The sequence below is a fragment of the Pagrus pagrus genome (assembly GCF_965226575.1).
Source record: "Pagrus pagrus genome assembly, chromosome: 11".
Taxonomy (NCBI): domain Eukaryota; kingdom Metazoa; phylum Chordata; class Actinopteri; order Spariformes; family Sparidae; genus Pagrus; species Pagrus pagrus.
This window is the reverse complement of record NC_140195.1, coordinates 22338250-22362274: the sequence shown is the minus strand read 5'-3', so window position 1 is coordinate 22362274 and position 24025 is coordinate 22338250. Positions and strand designations below refer to the sequence as shown.

Sequence of the window (24025 nt, the reverse complement as noted above, 5' to 3'; positions counted from 1 at the left end):
AAGGGTCTTACAGTGCGACTGCTTACTTCTAGCTGAACAATATGTTCTCTAATTCATGTACATCATGCTTGGGAGAGCATGTTAGTGCTCACAGCGGTCCATGCTTGTGCATATTTTAGTCTTTCTATCTTTTCCTGTGTAACTTGTAGTGTTTGTGTTCCTGTGTGTTTGTGTGTGTGTGTGGGAGTGTGAAATTCATCGTCTGGTTGTATTCCTGCCAATGCTGCTGCTATTTTTGCGTTGACTCCGGTCATGTCGTTAGGAATTTGTACCGAGCTTCTTTGAACCTTCAAATCTGGTACTTACAAGTCTGCTTGCCTTAACTTAAAGATGTGAAGCGCTCAGTGTTTCTCGAGTGAAGTATTTCTCCTTCAGAAGAGTTCATGAGGGCGGAGAAATTGGCATTTTTACATGAACATATCAGGTGTTAACCTGCTCTTATCGAAAGTAATTGATGACTTACAGCTTTGTAATGATTTGATCAAATTGATGGTTTGTTTTCTTTGAAACAAACTGCAGTGGAAAATCTTTAATTTGATACTTGTCTTAAATTTGTTTAGGTCATCATGTGCAATTACAAGTTAGCCCAACCTGCAACCTGAAGACAAACCAACATGACCCTTATGTTGAAGGTTATGAATATTTAGGCATCTGTCTTGAGGATGAGATCCAGTCACACATTTTAGGCAAGTGCAGCTTGTAAAAACTCACAAGAAGTTCACTCGTTCAACAAAGTATTTAGCCAGCTGATTCAAAGATTTTGGCAGAGTTGGAGAGTCAACGCAAATCTTCAGCCAAAACAGCATGGACCGCTTGTGCTTTTTAAACTGTAATCTACCTCACCAGGTGTTTGGTTGAGAACACACATGGCTGCAAATGAACAAATCACACCAGGCTACTGTTTGTTCTCACTTCATTTTGTTGGTATTCAGTGCATGTCTTTGAAAGCTGTCTATCAGTTGCCAGGAAACATCTATTTTAACTGACAGACCTGTGAGTTTTCCAGCTGTCTCCCGTGCTCAGATTAGATTTTGATTTTAACTTCTGACAAACAGCCACACAGTTCCCTTAGAAGAGGATGACTTTTACTTTCAGATATGTTGGGGCTGTAATTTGGTGCCCCTTGAGTTTGAATGGCATCACTCCCATCTGCTCCAACTAACAGAACAGTCTAAAGGCTCCACAGTTCAAATAAACCACTCCAGACTTGCTCGAATGCCGCCTGAGGGTAATTTCGCAGAAAGCTTAAATGCCAATATCCTGCATTATTCATGGGGACGTTCAGCATTACTGCCAAAGCAAACAGCAGCACTTACTGACAAAAGTAATGTGGAAGTTTATATTCTGCCCTGACAAAAAGTGATGGGATTTATTTATGATAATATGCAATCTAAACCATGGTATTGGACAGGATGGACCTCAGGTATCTATGTTAGAATGGATTACAACTTCTCTTAACACTGATTTGACATCAGCATCACATCTATGGCAATAAAGTTCTCCATATGGATCAGTCCTGTTTAGTGGATATTTCAAAAGGTAAAGAGAATTAAATCAACCACGGACTAAGATAACATTTTGTAAACGTGCTGTTTGTAGCACTTAATTACCTTTAAAGCTGATAAAAGCATGACATATAAGATGATTAAAACAAGTATGTATTGAACCCTTCAAATATGCTTCAGTTGAGCTGATAAACCCCTCAAACAAACAAGTTAGTCTTTTTTTACTTGCTGTTACTGTTAATACATTATGCTACATGAACGATTTCAGACTTTTAGATACATAACTACTATGAAACCCACATTTACCTTTAGCGTGTGTAATTTTCCTCTCCTAATGGTGCTTAGTGTAACCCATTATCGCGGCTAAGAACACACTCCTGGGTGTTATTACTATAATTCAGCTCTTTAACGACATTCATTTACCTTCATATCAGTTATTTTGTGTGTTTCCTGGAGATATACTGTAAATCGCTGCCATTAACCGTTCATTAAAAGCGTTTGTACTCAACTCATACACGCCTGTTACTTCATGACACCTGCTGTGTTGTAATAAAGAGTTTTTGGGGTATTTACCAAGATGTCTGCTCTGCAACCGTCATAAAATCAATACAAAGGATTATATTTTTTTATTTCAAAACTTCTTTTCTTTAAATGTTTCATCCTCTCGCTTCCCGTCCCTTCTTTCATCCCTGCTTCTCTTTCTTTTTTTGTCTTTTACATGATTCATGTAGCGCTATCTTTCTTCTGCTTCCTTCCCTTATTAATCATTCTCTCTCCCTCTTCCTCCAGTTCCTGTGTACGGTCGTTGCCATCCTCCTGCATTACTTCTTCATGTCCACGTTCGCCTGGATGTTCGTGGAGGGCCTTCATATCTACCGCATGCAGACGGAGCAACGCAACATCAACTTTGGTGCCATGAGGTTCTACTACGCCATCGGCTGGGGCGTGCCCGCCATCATCACAGGTAACGCACACGTGCAGACTCAACAGATCTGTGTGATGTTTGTCGGAAACATGTCTATGCATCTATGTATACACACAATCAAACATGTGCTCGCCACATTAATACACACACTCATATATGTGCACAGACACACACACATTCACAGTGAGCCTGGCTGTGTAGATAAGGTGTCCTATTGACACTTGAATTAAGAAGGTTTCAGTGACATTTTAATATAGAGATAGTAAAGCATGCATGCACGCACACACACACACACACACACACACACATACACAAGCAATTTCTTCCCTGGCACACACTGTAAGCAAGTATATATCTGTCTGCTTTCTTCCTCTCTCTCCTTTTACACACACACACACACACACACACATATATATATAAACACACATTTGCAGTTTTCATCTGGACTCAAACATGCTGTCAACTACCTTCTATCTGTTGCTGTTTCTGTCACTGTCCCACACACCGACCGCTGTCTCACCTTGCCTCAAGGATGGATCTGTCTCCCATCACACACACACACACACACACACACACACACACACACACACACACACACACACACACACATGCACACTGGCTGCATGTCTCTTTCCTCAGGCCCAGACGTGTGATTATCTGTCTGCCCATCTTTATTTAGACTTTTCCCGTCTCTCTTACTTTTGCGATTCAATTTGAAAATTCTTTTCACCCACAACTGCCAAAACCTTGACAGTGTTGTCCAAACGAGGATACAAAAGAACAAAGACGTCACAGTTCTCGAATCAGCCACAAGTCTCCTAGCGACCATGTCTGGCACCTTCTTGGATGTCTGATCTGGTGTCTGTGCACAAGTAATAGATGCATAAGTAATTGCCTGCCATGATAAAACAGATACCTGAACATAGCAACGTTCTCAGTAAAAATGATTTGCATACAAATCCAAGAGTGATGTGGATTTTACCTTTACTGTTTTGTCTCCTTCAAAACACTGAGTTTGATTTGCTCATTCACAAATTAATCGGATTTAAAATTGCCAGCAGGAAAGTTAAAAAAAAATGTTATGTAATAAATGACCTCTAACCTCTACTAATGAGGATATCTGTCTGACATGATCTGCCAGATCCACGAGCTCCTCCTAAAATTAGTATGAAACAGTCTCTAATACCCTAACATTAAATTATCAAAGCTATCAGTGTTCCCAGTACAAATCAGGAAAGAACCTGAAAACCTTTAGTATATTGACATCTCTGAAGACACAATCATTTTAATCATGGATGTACAGCCACTGTCTCCCAGCAGCTGATAACCTCAATATTAAGTTTTGTCATTGAAAATTATTATTTTAATAATGACTAACGATTAAAAAGATTAATGCTCAGCATTAATTGGTGCGTGTTCTGTTAAGTCTCTGACCTTTCCTGCCACTATCATTCAGTCACATGCTCACCTGCCTCTCTTTCCTCTCTCTGATTGACCGTAGAAGAGATCTCAGAGGAGATCTTCCTGTCTGATCTGACTGTCTGTCTCTTTGCTGCAGGCCTGGCAGTGGGCTTGGATCCAGAGGGTTACGGGAACCCAGACTTCTGTTGGATCTCCATCTATGACAAACTCATCTGGAGCTTTGCTGGTCCTATAGCCATCGTCATACTGGTATGTGTCTCCCTGTCTGTCTGATATACCTTCGTTAGAGTTGTTTGTACACAAACTTCAATAGAAATATTGTGTAAACAGTGATGTGAGGAAGAATGGCTGAGCAGACTGTTGATGAGTGAAACATTGATTCCAGTTTGTTACCCCTTAAAGATTATATAATATTACCTCACAAAGATAAGCCTTAGTCTGCTTACAAGGCTCGATATCAGCCTGAGGTAAACTCTTCCTCCAATAAAAATATGTGTAGACTTGGTTTATGCTCCTTCTTCCCTGCCTGTGAATCGCTGGAACCATAATAAACATTTTAATAACCCCCCACATCAAGCCAGCACCTTCACTTTACAGCTTCACAGCTTCACATCTTAGACAGGGAACTGTGCCAGGTCTGATAATGCTTATTCGTAATTACAGCGCTGTCAGTAATCAGTACTGTTCATGCAGAATGTTCCTTCACTTCTTCTGTACTTATCTAATCAGCCATTTTCTTTCTTTCCTTCCGTAATTTGTCCATCTTCATTTACTGTTTGAAAACAGAATTGAGTAGTAATTCATAGACTTGAGTGACTTTACCTTTATTGAATGTACATTTTTCCTATTTAATCCCCATTGATTTTGTTTCATCTGTTTATCCTCATCCCTGAGGTTTCTAGCAGCATTATTGGATTAGCTGAAATGTATTAAAAACGTTAGCTTACCGTTTGCATCGATCCTCCTCTATCCAGATGAATGGAGGGATTTTCATGATTGTAGCCAAGATGTCGTGCAATCCCTCACAGAAGGAGACCAAGAAGCTCCCTGTCATGTGAGTACCTACCCACCAGGCTTAAATGTTTTTTTCTCACTTTTAAAAAGTGACTTTGCTGGCTGAGTCTTTTAATATTGTACCTCTGATGATTTGAGGAAAAATCAAGTTTTGATGTATTTAAGGCTTCAGGGGTTTGCTCTTTATTTAGAGACCAGGATTCTCTTTAAAAGAAGCCTTTAACAATTTACAACCATTTTTGGGTTGTAAATTGTTTCAGCTTAAAAAAGATGCAATAAACTTTATTGACAGCAACTTAAGTGTCACAGCGTGAAGCAAATTTTAACAACAAATGTGCAGTATACATGTTTAACCTAAAACTATTAATGTTATGAGCATCTGTTACTACAACTGCATATCACCTGCATGTCACTGTGCAGTCCTGCATTGTGTAACAACAGTAAAGCTGTTCCTAACAGAAGCATTAAAAATGACTGAAAAGTACAAAAACAAACAAACAAAAAAATAAGTACTATAAATGACGAATAAAAAGTACCTTCTCACAACCTTAACCAAGTTATGAAATGATAAAACACAAATATGTTCTATGGGGAGTTTAGTTTTGTAAGAATACTTTGTGACTGGTGAACTATCAGGAAACAGGGGGAATATATCTGTATTTCTATCCATCTCAATCAAAGTTAATCTGATAGACAATGACCACGCTGAGCCTTGTTGATGATCAAATGATATGAGCATGAACGCCACAAGGAAATCACTCAAGCTGTGTGGTTTCTCTCTCAGTATTCATCCTGCTGTTTTCTTTTCCTGCCGGCTCTCACTTCCTGTTACTCTCTCTCGGAATTTCTTCAGTACTCTAATCACGGGCATCAATAAATAATCAGCTGTGTGTGTGTAATGGTCACGCTGTTATGATATCATAAGTAAGAGGATAAAATGTTATGGGGCACAAGTGAATCTGTTTCCCCAAAAGTTACATTCACTAAAGAGCTGGTTAAATATCCAGCAGGGTAATTAAACAAAGTAATTAGTGTTAGTATTAACATGAGCAGCTCCCCGTCAAAGCTTATTTCAAGCCAAGTCCTACATGTAGAGATGCAACATGATGATGCTGTTTCCAAGAAACAGGAGGCGTCCTGGTGAGTGTGAATCCAACATTTTTGTGTATTTTTTTTCCCCCAGTGCTACTATTCGTAACGCCTTCCTGCTGCTGCTGGTAGCCACCTCCACCTGGCTGTGTGGTCTGATGGCTGTGAACAACAGCATCCTCGCTATCTACTATATATTTGATGTCCTCTGCCTAGTGCAGGTATGAACAAAGTGTGTGTTGAATAGCTGTGGCTGTGTACTGTTGTTTGAAGAAGGTTCATTTACTCCAGCACTGAACCTCCGTCTAGTTAATTAAAGCTCTTACATTTTTCATGCAGTATCTCAGAATTGCTAGCGAAACAATAATTCTTTTTTGCCACAGAATAATTACTGTTGCGGGGTAGAAAGAAGAAGGACTAGGTATTGTGTTTCTCAAGGAGAAGACATAAAACAAATGCAAGGATTTTGCAGACTTGCACCTTAAACTTAGAAGTTTGCTTGCTATTAAAGCTCTCTCTCTAACTCTTTCTGCTGCTCTCTTTCCCAGGGTCTGTCAGTGATGCTGGTCTTCACTGTGTTCAACTCAGAGGTTAAGGAGGCCTGGAGAGTTGCCTGTTTGGGTAAGAAGAGCCCTGGAGAAGACCCACCGAGACCACCACAGAACACTGTGAGTTACACACACATACAGCCTCCAGTTGTGTGCTTATGCTCTAACCTGCAAAAAACAATAAGGAACATGTTTATTAAAGAATCGTTTTCATAAGTTATGATATTATAATGTGATGGTCATTACTGCATAGTAACAACTTGCAGCGTGATTCTGAGACCCTGATGTGGAGCCTTTCAGGATGCACATGTCCACCGTGTCCATTATTAGACGAGCACAAAAGCCCTCCTGCCCTCCATTCCTCCTTCCCTCCGTCCATCCATCCATCTCTCCTGTCCTCCCTCTCTCCTCGCCTTCTGCCTTCAGGGTTTGTCGCTGACCCAGATAAAACAATATACCGACCAGTCGAGCCCTGCTCACTCTTTAGCCCACTTCTACAAAAGCACTGTGCATTTGTGTGTGTGTGTGTGTGTGTGTGTGTGTGTAACCCTATCCTGCCTTCACATCTTTTCTTCACTCTCTCTTCTATCTTGCTTGTTTATCAGGTCATAGCTCACTGCACTCAAACCCCTGTTTCCTTTAGCCTCTCCTTTAAAAACACTCATTATCTCTCCCCTGTGTGCTAGTGCCAACTCGGGTGAAAGTGTGTATGCGTCTGTGTGTGCATTTTCACTGTCCGATATCCCATTTAATTCCCCTCTTCTGTCCAGTGAACGTCATATGTAGCCTTGGTGTGTGTGTGTGTGTGTGTGTGTGTGTGTGTGTGTGTGTGTGTGTGTGTGTGTGTGTGTGTGTGTGTGTGTGTGTGTGTGTGTGTGTGTGTGTGTGTGCATGCAGGTGTGTGTTAATGTGTGTTAGTTTATATGTAGTTTATTCCACCCTTTTAACCCCCATTTCCTCTGAAGCTCCTTTGATCCATCACTGAGTCATCTGGGGCAAAATGACTGCCTGACCAAAACTATTATTAGACACACACTATGTTGTTTGTACCTCTGATGGACTGTATATACAAACAGCCACTTATGAGCATCCTGTAGTGTATCTGACTCATACTGTATGATGTGTTATTTATGAGTACACTGGCCTAATACTGTATAGAAAGCTGAAGTTGTGCCCCATTTCCAGGTTAGCTTCTACTCCAGTAGCAGAACTTCCTTTCTTATTTCCTGGTCAGCTTTCAGCAGCTATAATTGCCCCCACCAGGCTCTGAAAGCTACAATAAAATATAATGGGGGTTGCTGAGAAAATGCTGAGAAATGAAATTATGTCATTTTAAAGTTCTTATAAACTAATGATGTGAATAAAAAACCCCAGTATCAGAAAGAAGCCCTACAAGATAGCCCATAATGAGGTTGGGATGTCCACTCTTGATCAGCTGAAATATGTAGTGTAAGTGCAGCCATGTTCCAAAAGTATCATCAGGGAGGAAATTTGTCTTCTTTATGTGTAATGGTTGATGTAATATTGCCTGAATAATGTTGCTTCCTCTCATTTTTCTGAAATGAACCTTACTCAACCTTCTTGTGTGTGTGTGTGTTTCTATGTGTTCAGGCTCAAAACCCCTATCACAACGCATCTCTGTTGGAGCAGAGCGGGCTGCACCGCATCACCCTGGGAACCTCAACCATCTCCTCCGTCAGCTCCGCCAGGTACAGTATATAAACCACAAATACACAAAATGTTCACACACACATACACACACAATCACATCACAATTTTATAAACAAACTAGTCATCATTTTGGCTGAAAAACCTTCACACCATGGCTGGTAGAGTAGGTTAAGACTAGAATCATTCATTCTGTAGTTAAAGAGAAAATATTTAATATCAAAATTACACATATAATAAATTATCCTCGGAATATGTCCGTTTGATTGAATCTCTGTGACTCTGATTTGGGACAAAGTTGCTCGAGGGAGGAAATTCCCTCCCTTGTAAAAACCCTGTCATGTATTTTGTGGGTCAGTGGGGTAAAGATGAAGAAGATTTGATGGAACAATGTCCTGTAAAGTATGTAGAGCAACACTAATGTACTCCGAGAGTGGCTGTTGGTGTCTTTATGGCTCAATGATCGTCTTGTCTTGTCTGTCTTTGTGTATGTGTGTGTGTGTGTGTGTACAGTACATACTGTATGTGTGTGGATGCTCTATTTTTAATCTGAATTGGCTTGCATGAGTGCATATACAGTATACTACTGCATGTTCGTGTGTGTGTGTGTGTGTGTGTGTGTGTGGAAGCTCTCCAGTTTTAATCACTTTTGGCCTGTGTGAGCACTTACATGGTATACTTTATACTGTATGTCTGTGTTTGTGTGTGTGTGTGTGTGTGTGTGTGTGTGTGTGTGTGTGTGTGTGCGCCTATGTGTAATCACTTCTCTGCTCTCTCCCTGATAGAGAAAATCTTTTGGCTCGTCAGACTCTGGAACAAAACATCGTCCACACCGGAGCCACAGACCTGGATGTAGCCATGTTCCACAGGGATGGAGGTAAACACACAGACACAAACACACTTTTAACGGATATTCCTTAAATATCCGCTCACATACCAACAAGGAAGAATAACAACAATAACAATAGTCAACAACCTTCCTCTCACTTCTTTCCTCTCTGCCTCCTTCTGTCTATCTATCTTCTTGTCTCTCCCAGGTGAGGACTCGGACTCGGACTCAGACCTCTCCATGGAGGAGGAGCGCAGTCTCTCCATCCCTTCCTCCGAGAGCGAGGACAACGTCCGACTCCGTGGGCGCATACAGCGACGATTCAAACGCTCCAACCACGGCGAGCGTCTGCTCACCGAGCCCGCCCACAATGGCACCAAAGGTAGACGAGCACTTCCTGATTATCAGATGATTTCTGATTTGGTTAAGTGTCTAACTCAACGACCCTTCAGTTGATTGGAGCACACTGATGATGATTGAACCTGCAACCTCTGACTGATGGGATGGTCCCATCCAAAAGTTAGATGGAGGATAATGTGAAAGGTAGTCACATGTTGGCAGAAAGGACTAGAGTGTATCCTATTTCGTATTGGGTGAGAGGCAGAATACACACCGGGCGGGTTGCCAGTACTCATTTGGATAAACATTCAAACCTTCAGGCAATTAAGAGATGCCAGTTAACCTGACCCACATTTTGTTGGTCTGTGGGATGAAAGTCCACACAGACAGGCCTGTGCCAGCCACCATCAGAGTCAAATAATCTGCCTGTAGGAAAACATCCACACTTTTATCTCATGTAGAAACGTACAACAGAAAACACACGCACAAACAACAAGAGAAAATGCCTGTGCCATTAATCAATACCTCCTTTCTTCTGATACACATGAAACATTGTGTAAAAAGGTAAAGGAGGTATTTGATATAAATGTCAAGCATTGCATATACAGTGTTCTGTGGAAATTTCCATATGACAAAAGGCCAGGCATGTGCAAATCTATAAATCCATATAAGTCATCAATTCTTAGCTTAATAAGCCATCTGGACCACATGAACTCTGTTCAGGGTAAAACACAGAACAGAGCTGCCAGCTGAGCGGAGGAAGACAGGATCCAGATGGTCACTACAGCCCAATCAATTCATCAATGCAGTCAAATGTGACGGGCCAGAGCAGTGCTGAGGCTGTACTGAAAGGTCACAGTGTGAAGATGGAGGCCTACTTCTGACGAAACATCAAACCCTCATCGATACATCGAAGTGTCCATTATTTATTTCAGCTATAAAATACAGGATGTTGTTGCACCATCAGTAATAAGTGCTGCCTTGACAACCGCATATTGTTCCGTGCTGGGAGTGTGCGTAACTGAAATAAGTATTAATGCAAGTGTTGCTGCTTTATTTAAAATACGTTACAGAGGGAAAGAAAGGCTTACTGACCTCTAACTAACAGAACAATATGTGGTTGCCACTGTAGGCACATTAACACCAATCATTTAGCAATGTCATGTTTTTTTTATAGCTGGAATAAATAACGGTCACTTAATCTGTTGTCACACACAAATTCATCAATTCATCAGCAATAATTGTAATAATGGAATAATCATGAAGTCAATTATCAAGAAAAAAAGCCAAATATTGTAAAGTGAATATGTTCGGGTTGATCTGAGAAAACAACCAACAACTTTTCACTGTTTTTGGACTCCACACTGAAAGACCTGAAGGGTTAACGTCGTCACAGAACAAACCCAAGTGTTGAATTATACTCGTCTGATAGATTCTCTATCAATATCAAACTTTTACTTTGTCCTGGCCGTTATTTCATAATGAACATATGCTTTTTGTCTGCTGACACCTGCTATCTGATACAGACATCTGTTTTGTTTTTGTATCAAGCACAAATTAATAAGATGAATATAAGGCAGAAGGACATTTCAGCAGCTTGTTACATCTGGTGTTAACTGGCTTTAATGATAAACTGTTATCAGAGATGACAGCTTTTCCAAAATGTCTCCTTTTTCATTTCTTAGTCACTTTTTAATGAGCTTTTTTGTTCTATCATAAGTCATTGGTAGATAAAATCTTGACCTGATGTGAGAACAACAGATTTCCCCTCATGAACTGTCGCTAAAACTCATGAGTAAACAGAAAGTGTTTGTTCTTTCTGTGTGCGACAGATCTAGATGGTAATGACCTTCTGTCCTACTGGCCAGCTTTGGAGGAGTGTGAGACACACACCCTTCAGAAGTGGGGCTCAGAGCGCCCCCTGGGGGCAGATTACAGCAAGGATGCTGCCAATAACAACCAGCCTGATGCAGCGCTGACCAGTGGGGACGAGAACGGCCTCACCCAGCCACACAGACACCGCAAGGGTGAGAGGAACATAAAAACACACACATGAACAAAAACAACAATCTAATGGCACACTGACATTTTGGATTTGCTTTGCTTTTATATCTATTTATTTGTGCATTAAAAGGATCCACATTAGCTGAATGCACTTGGCGCCAGCTAGTCTTTCTGGGGTCCAAAGCCAGGATTACAGCAATCATATTTACAGTAACATCATAACATTGCGCACCTCCAACTGTGTCAATCGGAACAATTATCACAACATTTTCTTCAAATATATACACTAATATACATTCATCTCTAACTCTGCTTACCAGGTGACTGGGAGAGTTAGTCACAGAATAATCTCAGGGAAATCTAGACTAGTTTAGGTTACACAGGTACAAGAACAAGACACTGTATATGACCAACACTGGACTATGGATCACCTGTTAGGTAATGCATATTACTTAGCAGCTGCTTTAAGTATTATCCCAACCTATGTTTTGTTCTATCCATTTGTAAAATGGCACATCAGGTCATAGATTTCTGTTTTGTAATGTCTAAAATTTTGCCAAGGCGTTGTTCTTGATTTCAGTTTGTGTTAAGACGATGACACATGGAAACTGAATGTGAAACAAGTAGATAACACATGTACAGAATAATGATCAATATAAAGCCTCAAACAATGTAGTTAACAGACTGATGAACAGCCTTGTTCCTACATTTGTTCATCTTTCTCTTGTATTTCTTATGTTACATAATTTGTGTACAAAGTCTGTATACTATAAATGTGATGTCTAAATTTATCTTTGTTGAACAAAAATCTCCAGACATCCTGTCTGAGTGCTTGTCAGAATGAAAATAGGGCATCTTGCCAAGAGGAAGATGGAGGAGATGTCAGCTGTGTGCGCTGAATCAGCAAAGCATCATTTAAAACACGGCTCAATAACTGAGACTTTATCTGCTGTATGTGCAGTTTTTCTGCTCTACATTTTAATTATTTCTCCTCCATGTGACCTAGCAGTGACCTCTCCTGTTAGTATGCCCACAAATATCATTTAAACTGTCCTTTTTTTGTTTTACTTCAACAATTCACGTTCTAGCTTTCTCATTGGTTCTTATGAGACTGAAACTGTTGTTGAGACCATGTATGTTTAAAGTGAGTCAGAATATAAAGTGACGGTGGACGTGCCGTGGCTTACACTTTGATCATATATGCACGTGCAGGAGTTTGTGCACCCACACACACAACTCAAGCTGAGTGGCCCTGATGCAAAAAAATGACTTAAACAACTAAGTGTGGTGCTTCAGCGAAGGTCTCCATCTGGCCCTAGAAGCACGGGTGACTGTTTTATATGTACAGTATTTGTACTCAGAATACATACATATAAAATTGACATGCACACACATACACACAGAGGCACAGCACACATGCAGAGACACACCGAGAGTGAGTGAGTGAGTGAGTGAGTGAGTAAGAAATGCAGGCGAAGTTTAAAATCACTCATGTCGCCCCAAAGCATGGGTGACATTTTAGAGAAAGTATTAAAAAACAAAACACATTCAGTGGCTGAAAGCAAGAAGCCACACTTCTGGCAGTATATGGTGCATATTTTAGTTTCATGACTCAATTTGAAGTCTCCCTCGGGATTTCCAGATTACTCAGATGGCGTTTGATTCATAAAATGTTAACAGTGAGTGTAAAAATGTCATTAATAAGTCCAAAACACGTTTCTCTCCTGCTCTTACCAACTTCTCTGCCTCCTTTGACTTTCACTTTTACTCTCCTGTGGCCTCTAATGGAATCCACTCCCTTCTACAACTTTCTTCTTCTTTCACCCTTTCTGCCACTCATGTCTCCCTCTCTTTCTCATGGTCTTATTCTCTTCTTCCAGGTATCCTGAAGAATCGTCTCGGCTGTCCCCCAGCACTCCAGGGTCTTTCCACCATGGGCCGAGTCCCCAGTGAGCTCAACTGGTACCGAACCTCTACTTTGGGCCACCGCGGCGTTCCTGCGGCCTCCTACGGTCGCATGTACTCAGCGACAGCTGGCGCCAGTGGAGGCTCTGGCTCTCTCTCCCAACCAGCCTCCCGCTACTCCTCCAGGGAGCACCTGGACTCGCTGACCCGAAGGCAACTGTCCAGAGATCCTCTAGGAAGGCAGACGATTGGGGGGTCGAGAGATCGGCTGGACTCCCGTGGTTCTAGGGACAACCTGGATCTCTTACCTAGAAGGAGAGAGCTGGGGCTGGGGCAGGGAGCAGGGCTAGGGGGCCTGGGGCTGGATCACCAGCGAGTCTCATCATCCAGAGAGAACTTGACAGGATCTAGGGACAGACTGGACAACCACCATCACACAGGCAGCGTCCACGCCTCAAGGGAGGACTTGAGCGGAGGTGCAGGAATGGAGGGATACCTCAGCGGATCGAGGTCGCAGCTGAACACACTGACCCGGCGGCAGGCCTCATCGCGGGAGCACCTCGGGGGGGCAATGATGAGCAGTAGGTCGAGAGAACAGCTGGAGACGAACGGAGTGGGAGCCCAGGCTCAGCCGTGTCGAGAGTGGCTCCGCACTCTGCCTCCCCGCCAGCCCTCGCACCCTGACCAGCCTCCCTCCTCCTCCCCTCCTCCCCCTATCTCCGAGGAGCCTCAGCAAGAGCAACTCCCTCATTCAGCTCATGGCAGAGGACGACTGGACTCTGCACCTCCATGTAGGTACCCCGGTCAGACTGTCCCCCAGGTCCCAGGTTTAAATCCAAACCCTCTGGGACGACCACCGTCCAGTGAACACCTGGATATACTGTCCTCCATCCTGGCATCCTTCAATTCCTCTGTCCTCACTCCTCCCCCTGCTGCCTCTAACCCTGGGCCTAATGGCTCCGCCCATGGACCCTCCCCCTCCCCACCTAGGTCTGCCACCTCCCACAGCATATCTGAAGTCTCCCCCGACTCCGAGTAAGTCCTTCTGTGTGAATAAATCTGCCTCTAATGACGCTCTCCTCCTGTCTGTTTTCTGTTTTACATCTTCTTTGTCTTCCTGCATTTCCTTTGCCCTCTCCTTTTCCTCAGACTGATTTCCTCTTCCTCAGCAGTTCCATAGGGATCCTGTCCACTCTTCAGCTCTTGTTTCTTTTGCATCTGCTTATTTCAACCAAACTCAGCTCCCTCAGTTCCACTTTTCAGCTTCTTTATCTTCTCGTCCCTTGTGTCTCCTTTCTGTCTCTTCGTCCTTGTGCCTCTAACAGCTCATTTCCATATTGCTGTATTTATATTGTCATCATTATGTGTAGGTGAAAATTACAATGAAGTGAAAGGTTGACTCATTTCTCTCTCCTTCACCTCAGAGCCAACAGAAGTGAAGGACAGTCTTGATGACAGCCTCCATATCCCTTTATGCATTGCGGCAGTGTTTGGAGGACCAGGGACAAGTTCAAAGATCATGGACAGTGAAACACTGGGACACCCTGGGACATCAGAGGACTGGAAACAAACTTGAAACAGAGGAGACAGAGAGCTGGAAACAAAGTAGCGTCCACTGAGGATAAAAAAGGACGTTTGTGGGCAGTTTTTACTGTATAAATGAAGTCCCACCGCCTGCTATGATCTGTGACGTTTCTTTGGACAATGAGTCAACCACCTCTACTACCTAAAAACTGCTGAAGACACAAACTCCTCAGATTTCAAACGCAAAAGTCGTCTTGGTCAAGACAAGATCCATCTGAAAAAACAAAAAAGAAATGACTGTAAATAACATTTTTTATACATTTTGTATCTTTTTCATTGGAGATGAAGAAGAAATCTCTTGTGATGTTTTCTTTTTTTTTTTTTAAATGATTGTGTCTGTGTGAGGTTGTGAGTGAGGTCGGTGCGAGTGCAGTCTTGTTTGTTGCTGAGGGAGAAGTTTTTCCCTACAAAGAGAAAAAAAAACGATCCCCAAAATTTCTCCCTGAAAACAGTTTTTCCTCAGAAACCCTTTCCTCAACACCCATCAACTTTGTGTATAGCGACAGGGGTCCGGCAATAGTATCTGATGAGATTATGGAAACCGCAAGACGTGGTTGAAGGGAAAATATCAGAGTAGCGAGAAAAAGTGATTGTAAATAGAGGAAGGGATTATTATAAGAGAATAGATTTGATGGAACGAGATGATTGTGCAGAGAAAGATGGCCAACATTAAGCTAAAACACAGCGTGAAGGTTCAGAGTGTAAAAGTATCGGCTCTTTCAGGAGATTGTGCTGTTTTTGTGATCCACTGTGTATGAATGTGACCTGTCATCTGTCTGTGTATCTCTGTGCCTGGTGCTGTCTGAAGCAGACCATATCAGTCGATTGATATTACAAGACCATATCTGTAGTGCTCTGGTGGGTGAAGGGAGATGTCTGTCTGCCTCTCTGTATGAGGCAGTATCCTGTTACAACCACTTAAAACCCCTCAAGGTATCTCGCACTTTGGTGCATCACGACTCAACCTCAAGAGATGCCACCGGAGCAGCCGAGTCTGTCCGGCAGCATCCAGGAGACTCATTTATTTAAGCTTCTAATGCAGAAGTTCTGTGCAAATCCAAGCCAAAGGGACAACTGCTTCAAATCAGTGCGATACAGCGACGTTCTTCAGTTTTCTGTGATGAAAATGATGCTATAGATGTGATTTACAGTTTTGTTTCAATTGTGATTTTTTTTCCTTTCAAATAACTGTGCCATGGAAAAGAAGGGATCCCTAATTCTGCGCTACAACATAACACTGTGCTTGGTGTTTTATTTGGCTGTATAAGCAAGTGGATTTTGATTTGACATGTAGGAGGAGAGCGGATCAGAGGGATGGCATTATGAGTCACGTCTTAGTGCGCTCGGATATTCGTTAGGAGACCTGAAAGCAGACCTGCAGTACATACCCAGCGTCATATCTGCCTGAGTATATTCACTCATGTCTCTAACACGTGAATCCCAAGGCAGAAGTTTTTACTTGGTTGGCTGAACACAGAAATTACTTCGGAATATTCACAGAAAAGACGCACTAGACCTAAATGTGACGACTAATGAAGAGGTTCACACCACAACACATTAAAACAGATTTGTTCTCATAGCTCAGGCCCCTGTGCAAACATGATGTCTCTTTAAAAGACACTGCGTAACTTCTGCGGCACTGTACCATTTCGCTGAGGATGTCAGTTGTGTCAGCACTAAAAGCCTCTAAGTGGTTTTGAGATGCAGGTCTTTCCATCAGCAGCTGCTCCGTTCTCACAGCTGCTGGAGCAAGCGCTGAGTTCAGGCCTTAAGGTAACAACATGCAGTGGAGACAGGGGCAGGCAGTCTCCACTGGCCTTCAGAGGGATTAAGGGACTGTTGCTAACAGAAATATTTGGTTTTTTTGGTAATGAAGAAGGTGCAGCAGGTTATAAAAACTGAAGGCAAAATTGGGTTTCTGCTTCGCTTGAATGTGTTTTCTGCGTATCCTCGAGCAGAGAGCATCGTGACAGTCCGAAAATACTTAATAACACAAGAACAGCGAGACTGGAAGTGAATAAAATCAAGAAGCTAAAATAGAGCGCAATGAGCATAAGAATAAATCATGAGGTAGAGATGCAAACAAGGTTGGAAGGAGAACGAATTGGGTCAGAAACTATGACTATGTGCAAAATGTTACTGCCGGGAGGAGGCGGGGACGTAACTCATCACAGAGGCAGAAAAAAACACAGAAAAACAGATGGAAACACAGAAATAGAAATGCACATAGTGGAAATAAACACACATCTCACTCTGACCGCTGCTCTGTCATTTCCACCCCCCTGGGATCTGCGAAGTGAACCTATCTGTGACAGAAGTATTGCCAAAAAAAAGACTCCTGCAGTGTATCACTACCCACCAGTCAGTTAAAGGGGCAGCACACCTAAGAAGTCTGCATCTGATTCCGTCCTTTGACTCCATGTTTTATTTTCTTCCTCACAGATCTGTGTTATCATCAGCTGACAGTACCTTTAACTTGTACAGACATGAGATTTTATTTATTTATTTATTGATAATTTATCATCACTATTGATTTTGTTGCCATTTTTGTATGAGAGGCTGTTGTTGTTTTTTTGTCCAGACGTTCCTTTCTTTCCACATGTAGTGTTTCATATGATCTGAGTCTCTCACTGCAACAAATTCACAGATGGAGGACAAGAAAAGAGACGAATGTGAAGATAAAAACGTCTCTATTTACACCTAGGATTACAATCTGAGCTTTTCAGCATTTAAATTGGTTTCTTTAACCAATCATTTCCCAAATGTGGGAAAATGTGACTTAAAATTAATTCCTATAGAGGTACATTTATCCTCTCCTGACAGAGTGTCAACATACTGAAACATATCCAAACTTAAAGCTGAATGCTGGGTGTAAATAGTGCAGCTATGTCCCAAATCAAACCTTTTTTTCTCCCTGTTCACTGTTGTAGACCCAGGCTTCACAAGCACAAAATCAGACCATTAACTGGTTTTGTATCTGCTTTTACACTCGACAGCCAGCACAAAACTCCAGCTTCAGGTTATTCTGGTTTGTACCAATAAGAGCCACAGTGAGGGGAGACAAAAAGACGCGAGTTGAGACTAAAACGCTGTGATGTGCTCTGAAAAAAGAAAAAAGGGAGGAAGTGACAGAAGGAAAGAAACGGAGTGAGAGATAGTCACGGAGAGGAGGAGGAGGGATGGGAGATTGTCTTTGTTAGATTTGTGTGTTCATTACGGGATGCCTTCTATCCCGCCGTCGGTAAGGGGACGGCGGCATGGAAACAGCTGTTCCTCTGTTACCGCGGAAACAAGAGAAATGTTGGACATTAAAAAATGACTTATTCCTACACGGCTGTGTTTATTTATTCTGTGCGTGTGTGTGTGTGTGTGTGTGTGTGTGTGTCAGGTACGCTGTTTCATATTCATGAGAACAGACATTTTCAGGTGTGAAATGCGAGCAGAGGAAACATCCTGACAGAGGGACACGTTTTTCTGGAAGGCTTTCTCTCTGACTTGTTTTGACGCTCAAAGTATTCTGTCACATCCAGAGCAGTCAGAGATGTTCAGCTGCCGCCTTGATTTTCAGCAGGAACAGTCAGCTCGAGACGGGAGCACCCAGCTGAGACACAGTCTTTGAATAAACCTTGATCAAAACTGAGCAGTGTGCCTGAGAGCTTCGACTCAGGCGCATGCCTGTAAAATAAAAATTAAAAACTTCTTTGAAACAAATGGGTGATGGGTAAAGGAATGGCACATTTACAGAAATACGCCTAATGAATGTGATTCAAATGAACTCACTGTAAACCAAAAATAGTCAATTTCGTATTTGTATGTGTGCAGATTAAACAGAAATAAAAATTATTAGTTTTCAAGGTTCTGGCAGGTGTTTTTTTGATACCCAGGCCAGCTGTTTATCCTTGCTTTCAATCTAAATGCTAAGCTACGCTTACTTCTTTCTAGCTCTGTATTTAGTGCTATCAAACAACTTCTTCTTACATATTGCACCTTTGAGAATAAAGTCTCTCATTAAGGTGTAGTATGAGTGTAAGGTAATAATAATCCTCATAATCCTTTATTTGGTGTTTTGATGGTGGCGGACAAGAACGTCAAATACTTCTCTCTAAAACCTCCAATAGGTGTTGATCTGGGATTCAATCAGGTGACAGGGCCAGCCATTCAGTGACTCCATGCCTGTATAGACGCATCTGCATTCAATTTACCATATGTCTAAAGGTACGAAGGCACTGACATATCACTTGTGTACTTTTAGTCTGCAGTAGTTTTCATGGCTCAGACATGGCCCCTTGCCTTTACTAATGGGAAATGTTAATGCTACAGCAAACGATATCTCAGCCAGCAGTGTGCTTCAGACTTTGTGGTCACAGTTTGTGGAGGATCCCTGCTGTTTCAACATGACAATACCCCAAAGTCAGATCCATTTAAAAAATGGTTGTCCATTTTGGAAATGAGAACCATTTCTTCATGGTTTGTTATGGAGGAACGTGCAAAGAGCCCTGACCTCGACCACATCTAACACACTTAGTCTAATCGCTCAACATCAGTGGTCGACCTCACTAAAGCTCTCCTGGTTAAATGGGACCGAATCTCTCCAAAATCTGGTGGAAAGCCTTCCTAGAGGAGCAGAGACTGTAACGGCTGCATTTTAATGTGCATGGTTTCCCAATCACATGTAATGTTCAGGTTCCCACACACTTTTCTTTAGCCATGTAACCTTGTATAGGTTTCTCTATATATTTATTTTGAATTGATTTGTCACCTTTCAGTCTTAAACTCCAACTTTGTATCAAATGCAGATTTATTTACAAAGCAGTTGAAAAAGTTTAAGCAAACACACTCATGTAAACATGCACTGCAAAAGAAGCTCTGCAGGTAAAAAAAGATTGTCCACGTATGAAAGTCACGTCGTGCCTACATCTGTAATGATTAGATGTAATCTCAGTACATTCTTCAGAGCATCACTCATCACCTGAAACATCAGTGAACATTCACATTTTGAATACTGAAGCCACAGTGTGATGGAATGACAGAAAAAACAAAACAGCATTATTGTGATTCGACAGGTCAGATACTTCTCTACAAGCTGTGCAAAGTATCAGTCTTTCACATCACGTTCATGTGCTTCTATAAGTCTATTAATACCACAACTTTCACTTGGGCTGATCTTGAATGACGTGTTGAAATGTACTTTGAATATCTTTGACAAATTTTACAGAAAAGATGGTCGTCGCATTGCAGAGAGATTGGTTGGTTGTCCTTGTGATCATATGGAATAATATAACTCGCTATTTTTGTACTTTTGATTAATCTGCAACCCAAGTAATCTTACCTGTGCTTTGAGGTAACAGTACTTCTACTTGAGTAGGATGCTGTCATGCTTTTCACAACTTCAGTCGACCTCAAAAGAACCAAAGATGCCTCATTCATTTGGCAGGGAAAGTAGCGTTCCCTCTTTGTGTAAGAACCGATCAAAGTACAAATCAGTGTATAAAAATAGTAAACGTCCTGTAGAGTATACACAAAAGAAGAATGAAACACGCACTAATAAAAATGCAACTATTAAAACAGTTCATCCTGTCGGATCAGATATTTTCTCCTCGTCATCGCTGCTGGAGGAAGATGGCGGCACGTCCTCGCCCATCCTCTTTAGCTTGGCTTTGTAGTAAGCCCTCTTCATCCTGAAGGCCTTCTCCTTCTGCCGGGCCGCTCTCCTCTTCTCCCTCACCAGCTCCTGCTCCCACGCCAGCACCTTCATCCTGTTCTCCCACTCCAGGATCTTCATCTGCTGCTGCTGCTCCAGAGCCTCCGCCCTCTGCTGCTGCTCCAGCCTCGACAGGTCGACGGAGTCGTGCTGCGTCGTGCGTCGGCTCGCTTCCTCCGGCTCGCTGGCTGACGGGTGGAGGCGCTGGCTGGTGAGCCTGGAGGTGCCTGTGAGGTCGGAGTTGCAGGAGATCAGTCAGGGGTCCCATATCTACTGCTCAATGCTTTTTAGTGTTTAGTTATTTTAATGTGTAAATAACCGTCATTAATCATAATCAGATTATATTTCTCTGTTTACATTTAAATAACCATACAAGGCTGTTTACATGACAGCTTCTTCATTAAAAGTATCTGAGGTTCATTCTGCTCATGTAAACAAGCTCCACACTGACACTGATGTCTGCCAATAGAAAGGTCAGTGAGTGAGTGGCTCCACTCAACAAATTCTGTGTCAGCTTGCAGGTACCTGGCGTTGTGAAGAAGGCAGCAGGAAATGTCACATCCTGCAGCTCTGCATTGTGGGAGGTGGAGTTTGTCGTGGGGCTGTGGTGCAGCTCTGACCAGTCGCTGCCTGTTATTCTGTCCAAGGTCTCCCGCTGGAGGCAGATGGACACTTGCTCCTTGCTGTCCTCAGTCTGTGACGGAGACAACAAAGTGATTCCTTCACGCTGGTGGAACATTTGTCATTTCTGGCATGTACGTTAGTAAATGAAATATAGCTGTTAGTTAGTATCAGCTGCAACATGTTCGTTGCTTTCAATTTTGCTAATTATGTGATTAATAAAATATTTATTTATAGAAATATTTACCTGAGTCACGCTGCAATTCGTCTGCCCAGCTGAATTTATCATCATCAAGTTTCCTGCTGATGAGAAAAAAAGGACAGGGAGACAGTCAGGGAGGGACAGCAGGTATATGTGTTGCAGGAAAATGAGCAGAGAGCGCCTCCCTCTGGTGGAAGACAGGTACTACAGACCGTTCACACCAAAACACTCAAAACACGTTTCCATTCTAGTTTGATTCCGTGTTTGTAGTCCTCTCATTACCAATAAAACTGTTTTGATTAATGAAGTAGTGAAACATGATTGTAAACAGACAGTCGAAAATTAATCTATTTTGTGATGGAAATTTAAATTTACTGTCAGTTAAGTGGATTCAGGTTGAGTTTTTGGAATTTGCAGTATTCAGAGATCAGTTTCCAGGCTGAAGTTTAACTGTATCATACACTGATAACTGCTTTGGTGCAGCAGAATGATCAAGTGAGAAGGTAGACAGTCTTTAAAATGGAGTGATTTGAGCAAGTAAACACTGTGCTGAAGTGTCCTTGAGCTGAATTACTTAATCACAAAAGGAAAATGACAGCCCTGCAGTTTTTAAACTGATGCTGATCTCACTGTGGTGAAGGCTTAAAGAGAAAAAAATGAGATTTACTTCACAAACATTAAACCAGCCAAAAACACGTTAATAAGGGTCAGTTCACCCTACTTTTTTTAATGGTGTAACCAGCACAAACTAAATTCAAAAGACAAAGCCCAGCTTGGTACTCGCTTCAATTTCTACACGAGTATGAGGTAATATGTGTATTTGTAGCTGTGTAAGGTTAAGAAATTCAACTTTGTTTTGGTCCTTTTTATCCCCAACACAAATGTATGACTTTTATGACTTTTCCATCCCAGTCTGTTTGCTAATGTAGGTCATAAAGACATATCAGTATACATTTCAGACTGTTTCATAACCATTTAAAAGTTCCTCATAGTATGTTGAAAGAAAACATTCATCAGAATTAACCAAATACCACGAGAGGCACACCTGAATTTATACCTTTGAAAATACGTTTATAGCTACGCTGTAAATTCAGGGGTGGCTTTGTTACTTGGTACACATTACGATAGTTGACCTCAGATTTGTTATTAGAAGTTTACTTAAGAAATCACATCTGATTTATTAATGGGTTTTGTAAATGGACTCACAAAACAAATGTCGCAATCACAATATAACTGTGTATAAATATGCCTAATTCTGTGTATTACAATCCAATAATGATTCATAGTCACAGTGAAAACACTGCATATTACAATCCATTTATCTGACATGGTCAGAATGAAAACACAGTGTCAAACAATGCCGATCATGAATGTGATATCAAGTTGTTCCCCTGAGAGGGACACTTGCTCAGGGGCACTTCAGCTGACTGCAGCTGCTCCTCATCTCCACTGCAGGGAAGTGTCGGCTACTGACATGTTTTTAAGGCTCTAATAGCATATCACATATAAATGACAGTAAATGAACACCGTTAAACAAGCAGCATGTATTTTTAACAGAACATAATATTTCATAAACTCTTCATGGGTTTTGTTTACAGAAACAACATTTCACTCAAGACTCAAGTGAAGTACAAGTACCTCAAATGTGTACTTAGGTACAGTACTTGAATAAACATACTTGGTTACATTCCATCACTACACATAATATTACACGTGCACATAAAGACTACATGTCCAGAGGTGGAGCTGTGACCTGGGACAGATGTTTAGACACACACACACACACACACACACCAACATCAAACAGAGCTGCTACAACACAACCCGCAGTGATACCGGCTAAACAGACAAAGACGCTCAATCAGTCAGTATCACATGCACTCACAGATACTCCTGATCATTCCTGGCATGCTGTTTGAATCACTGAAGCTAAGCTACCTTCCACTAGCTTGCGGACCGCTGCTTTGTGGCCAGCTCCCCCTGCGTGGCTGGTGAGAGCAGCCTCGCCCATGGTCTGAAGTTTGATGGATTTACAACAGGCCCTACATCGTGCGAAGTGAATGTCCTGGACGTCCTTCAGCAGCCATTCCTTGTAAATTCCCTTTGACAGCCAGGAGTCTTGGAATTTACATTTTCCAGGCATAGTTAGATGTGAAGCTAGCTGGACCGCTACCTCACGGCCAGACGCAACCTCCACCTTGTACTGTCTACTGATGCATTCAATGTGTGCTCGGAACATGTAGGTTGTACCACTGCGCACAGCACGGAGACTATAATAACTACATGTATTGTTGACATGAAGTTGGGAAAATGTCTATAAAGCATTATTGGAACATTGGACTACTTTTACTTCCTATTATATTTGTAAAATACTTAAAATAAGGCAAAGTACTACTATAAATATAGTGCAGAAGCAGCATAATCGCTGTTTAAAAAACATGTATTTATTTGTCTGAGTAAGTCAATGACATAAAGGAGCCGATACACAAAAAAATCGCCAATGAGTCATTGTAAAATTAATGCCTGCATCAATGTCTCTCGAACTTCCAGAGAACACATAAAGGTAGCGCAACTTCACGGTCACATGTGTCGCTTTGTCCAATAAAAATACGTCTAATCTTTCCTTTTAACCAATCAGCGTCCAGGAAGCCCGCCGTGTAGTCTGATTG

At 41.9% G+C, this 24025-nt stretch overlaps 2 protein-coding genes across 2 annotated transcripts in view; one reads left to right on the top strand and one right to left on the bottom strand.

Annotated features, from left to right (window-relative positions):
* The window catches only part of celsr3 (cadherin, EGF LAG seven-pass G-type receptor 3), a 110758-nt gene extending 92597 nt beyond the window's left edge, over positions 1 to 18161 (top strand). The window contains exons 27-37 of the mRNA XM_084366607.1: positions 2295 to 2469; positions 3989 to 4101; positions 4827 to 4906; positions 6050 to 6176; positions 6504 to 6623; positions 8115 to 8212; positions 8957 to 9048; positions 9209 to 9382; positions 11172 to 11366; positions 13224 to 14283; positions 14673 to 18161. Coding sequence (XP_084222733.1) covers positions 2295 to 2469; positions 3989 to 4101; positions 4827 to 4906; positions 6050 to 6176; positions 6504 to 6623; positions 8115 to 8212; positions 8957 to 9048; positions 9209 to 9382; positions 11172 to 11366; positions 13224 to 14283; positions 14673 to 14700 — 2262 coding nt within the window. The 3' untranslated portion in view covers positions 14701 to 18161. The remainder of the gene's footprint in view (positions 1 to 2294; positions 2470 to 3988; positions 4102 to 4826; positions 4907 to 6049; positions 6177 to 6503; positions 6624 to 8114; positions 8213 to 8956; positions 9049 to 9208; positions 9383 to 11171; positions 11367 to 13223; positions 14284 to 14672) is intronic.
* Positions 18162 to 19562: 1401 nt separating this feature from the next.
* fsbp (fibrinogen silencer binding protein) lies at positions 19563 to 23579 on the bottom strand. Its single transcript, XM_084365920.1, has 4 exons — positions 23295 to 23579; positions 21402 to 21457; positions 21059 to 21227; positions 19563 to 20760 (listed from the first exon to the last, which is right to left on the bottom strand). The coding sequence occupies exons 1-4, from the start codon at positions 23497 to 23499 to the stop codon at positions 20402 to 20404; spliced, it is 789 nt and encodes a 262-aa protein (XP_084222046.1). The 5' UTR covers positions 23500 to 23579; the 3' UTR covers positions 19563 to 20401.
* Between the last annotated feature and the right edge of the window lie 446 nt (positions 23580 to 24025).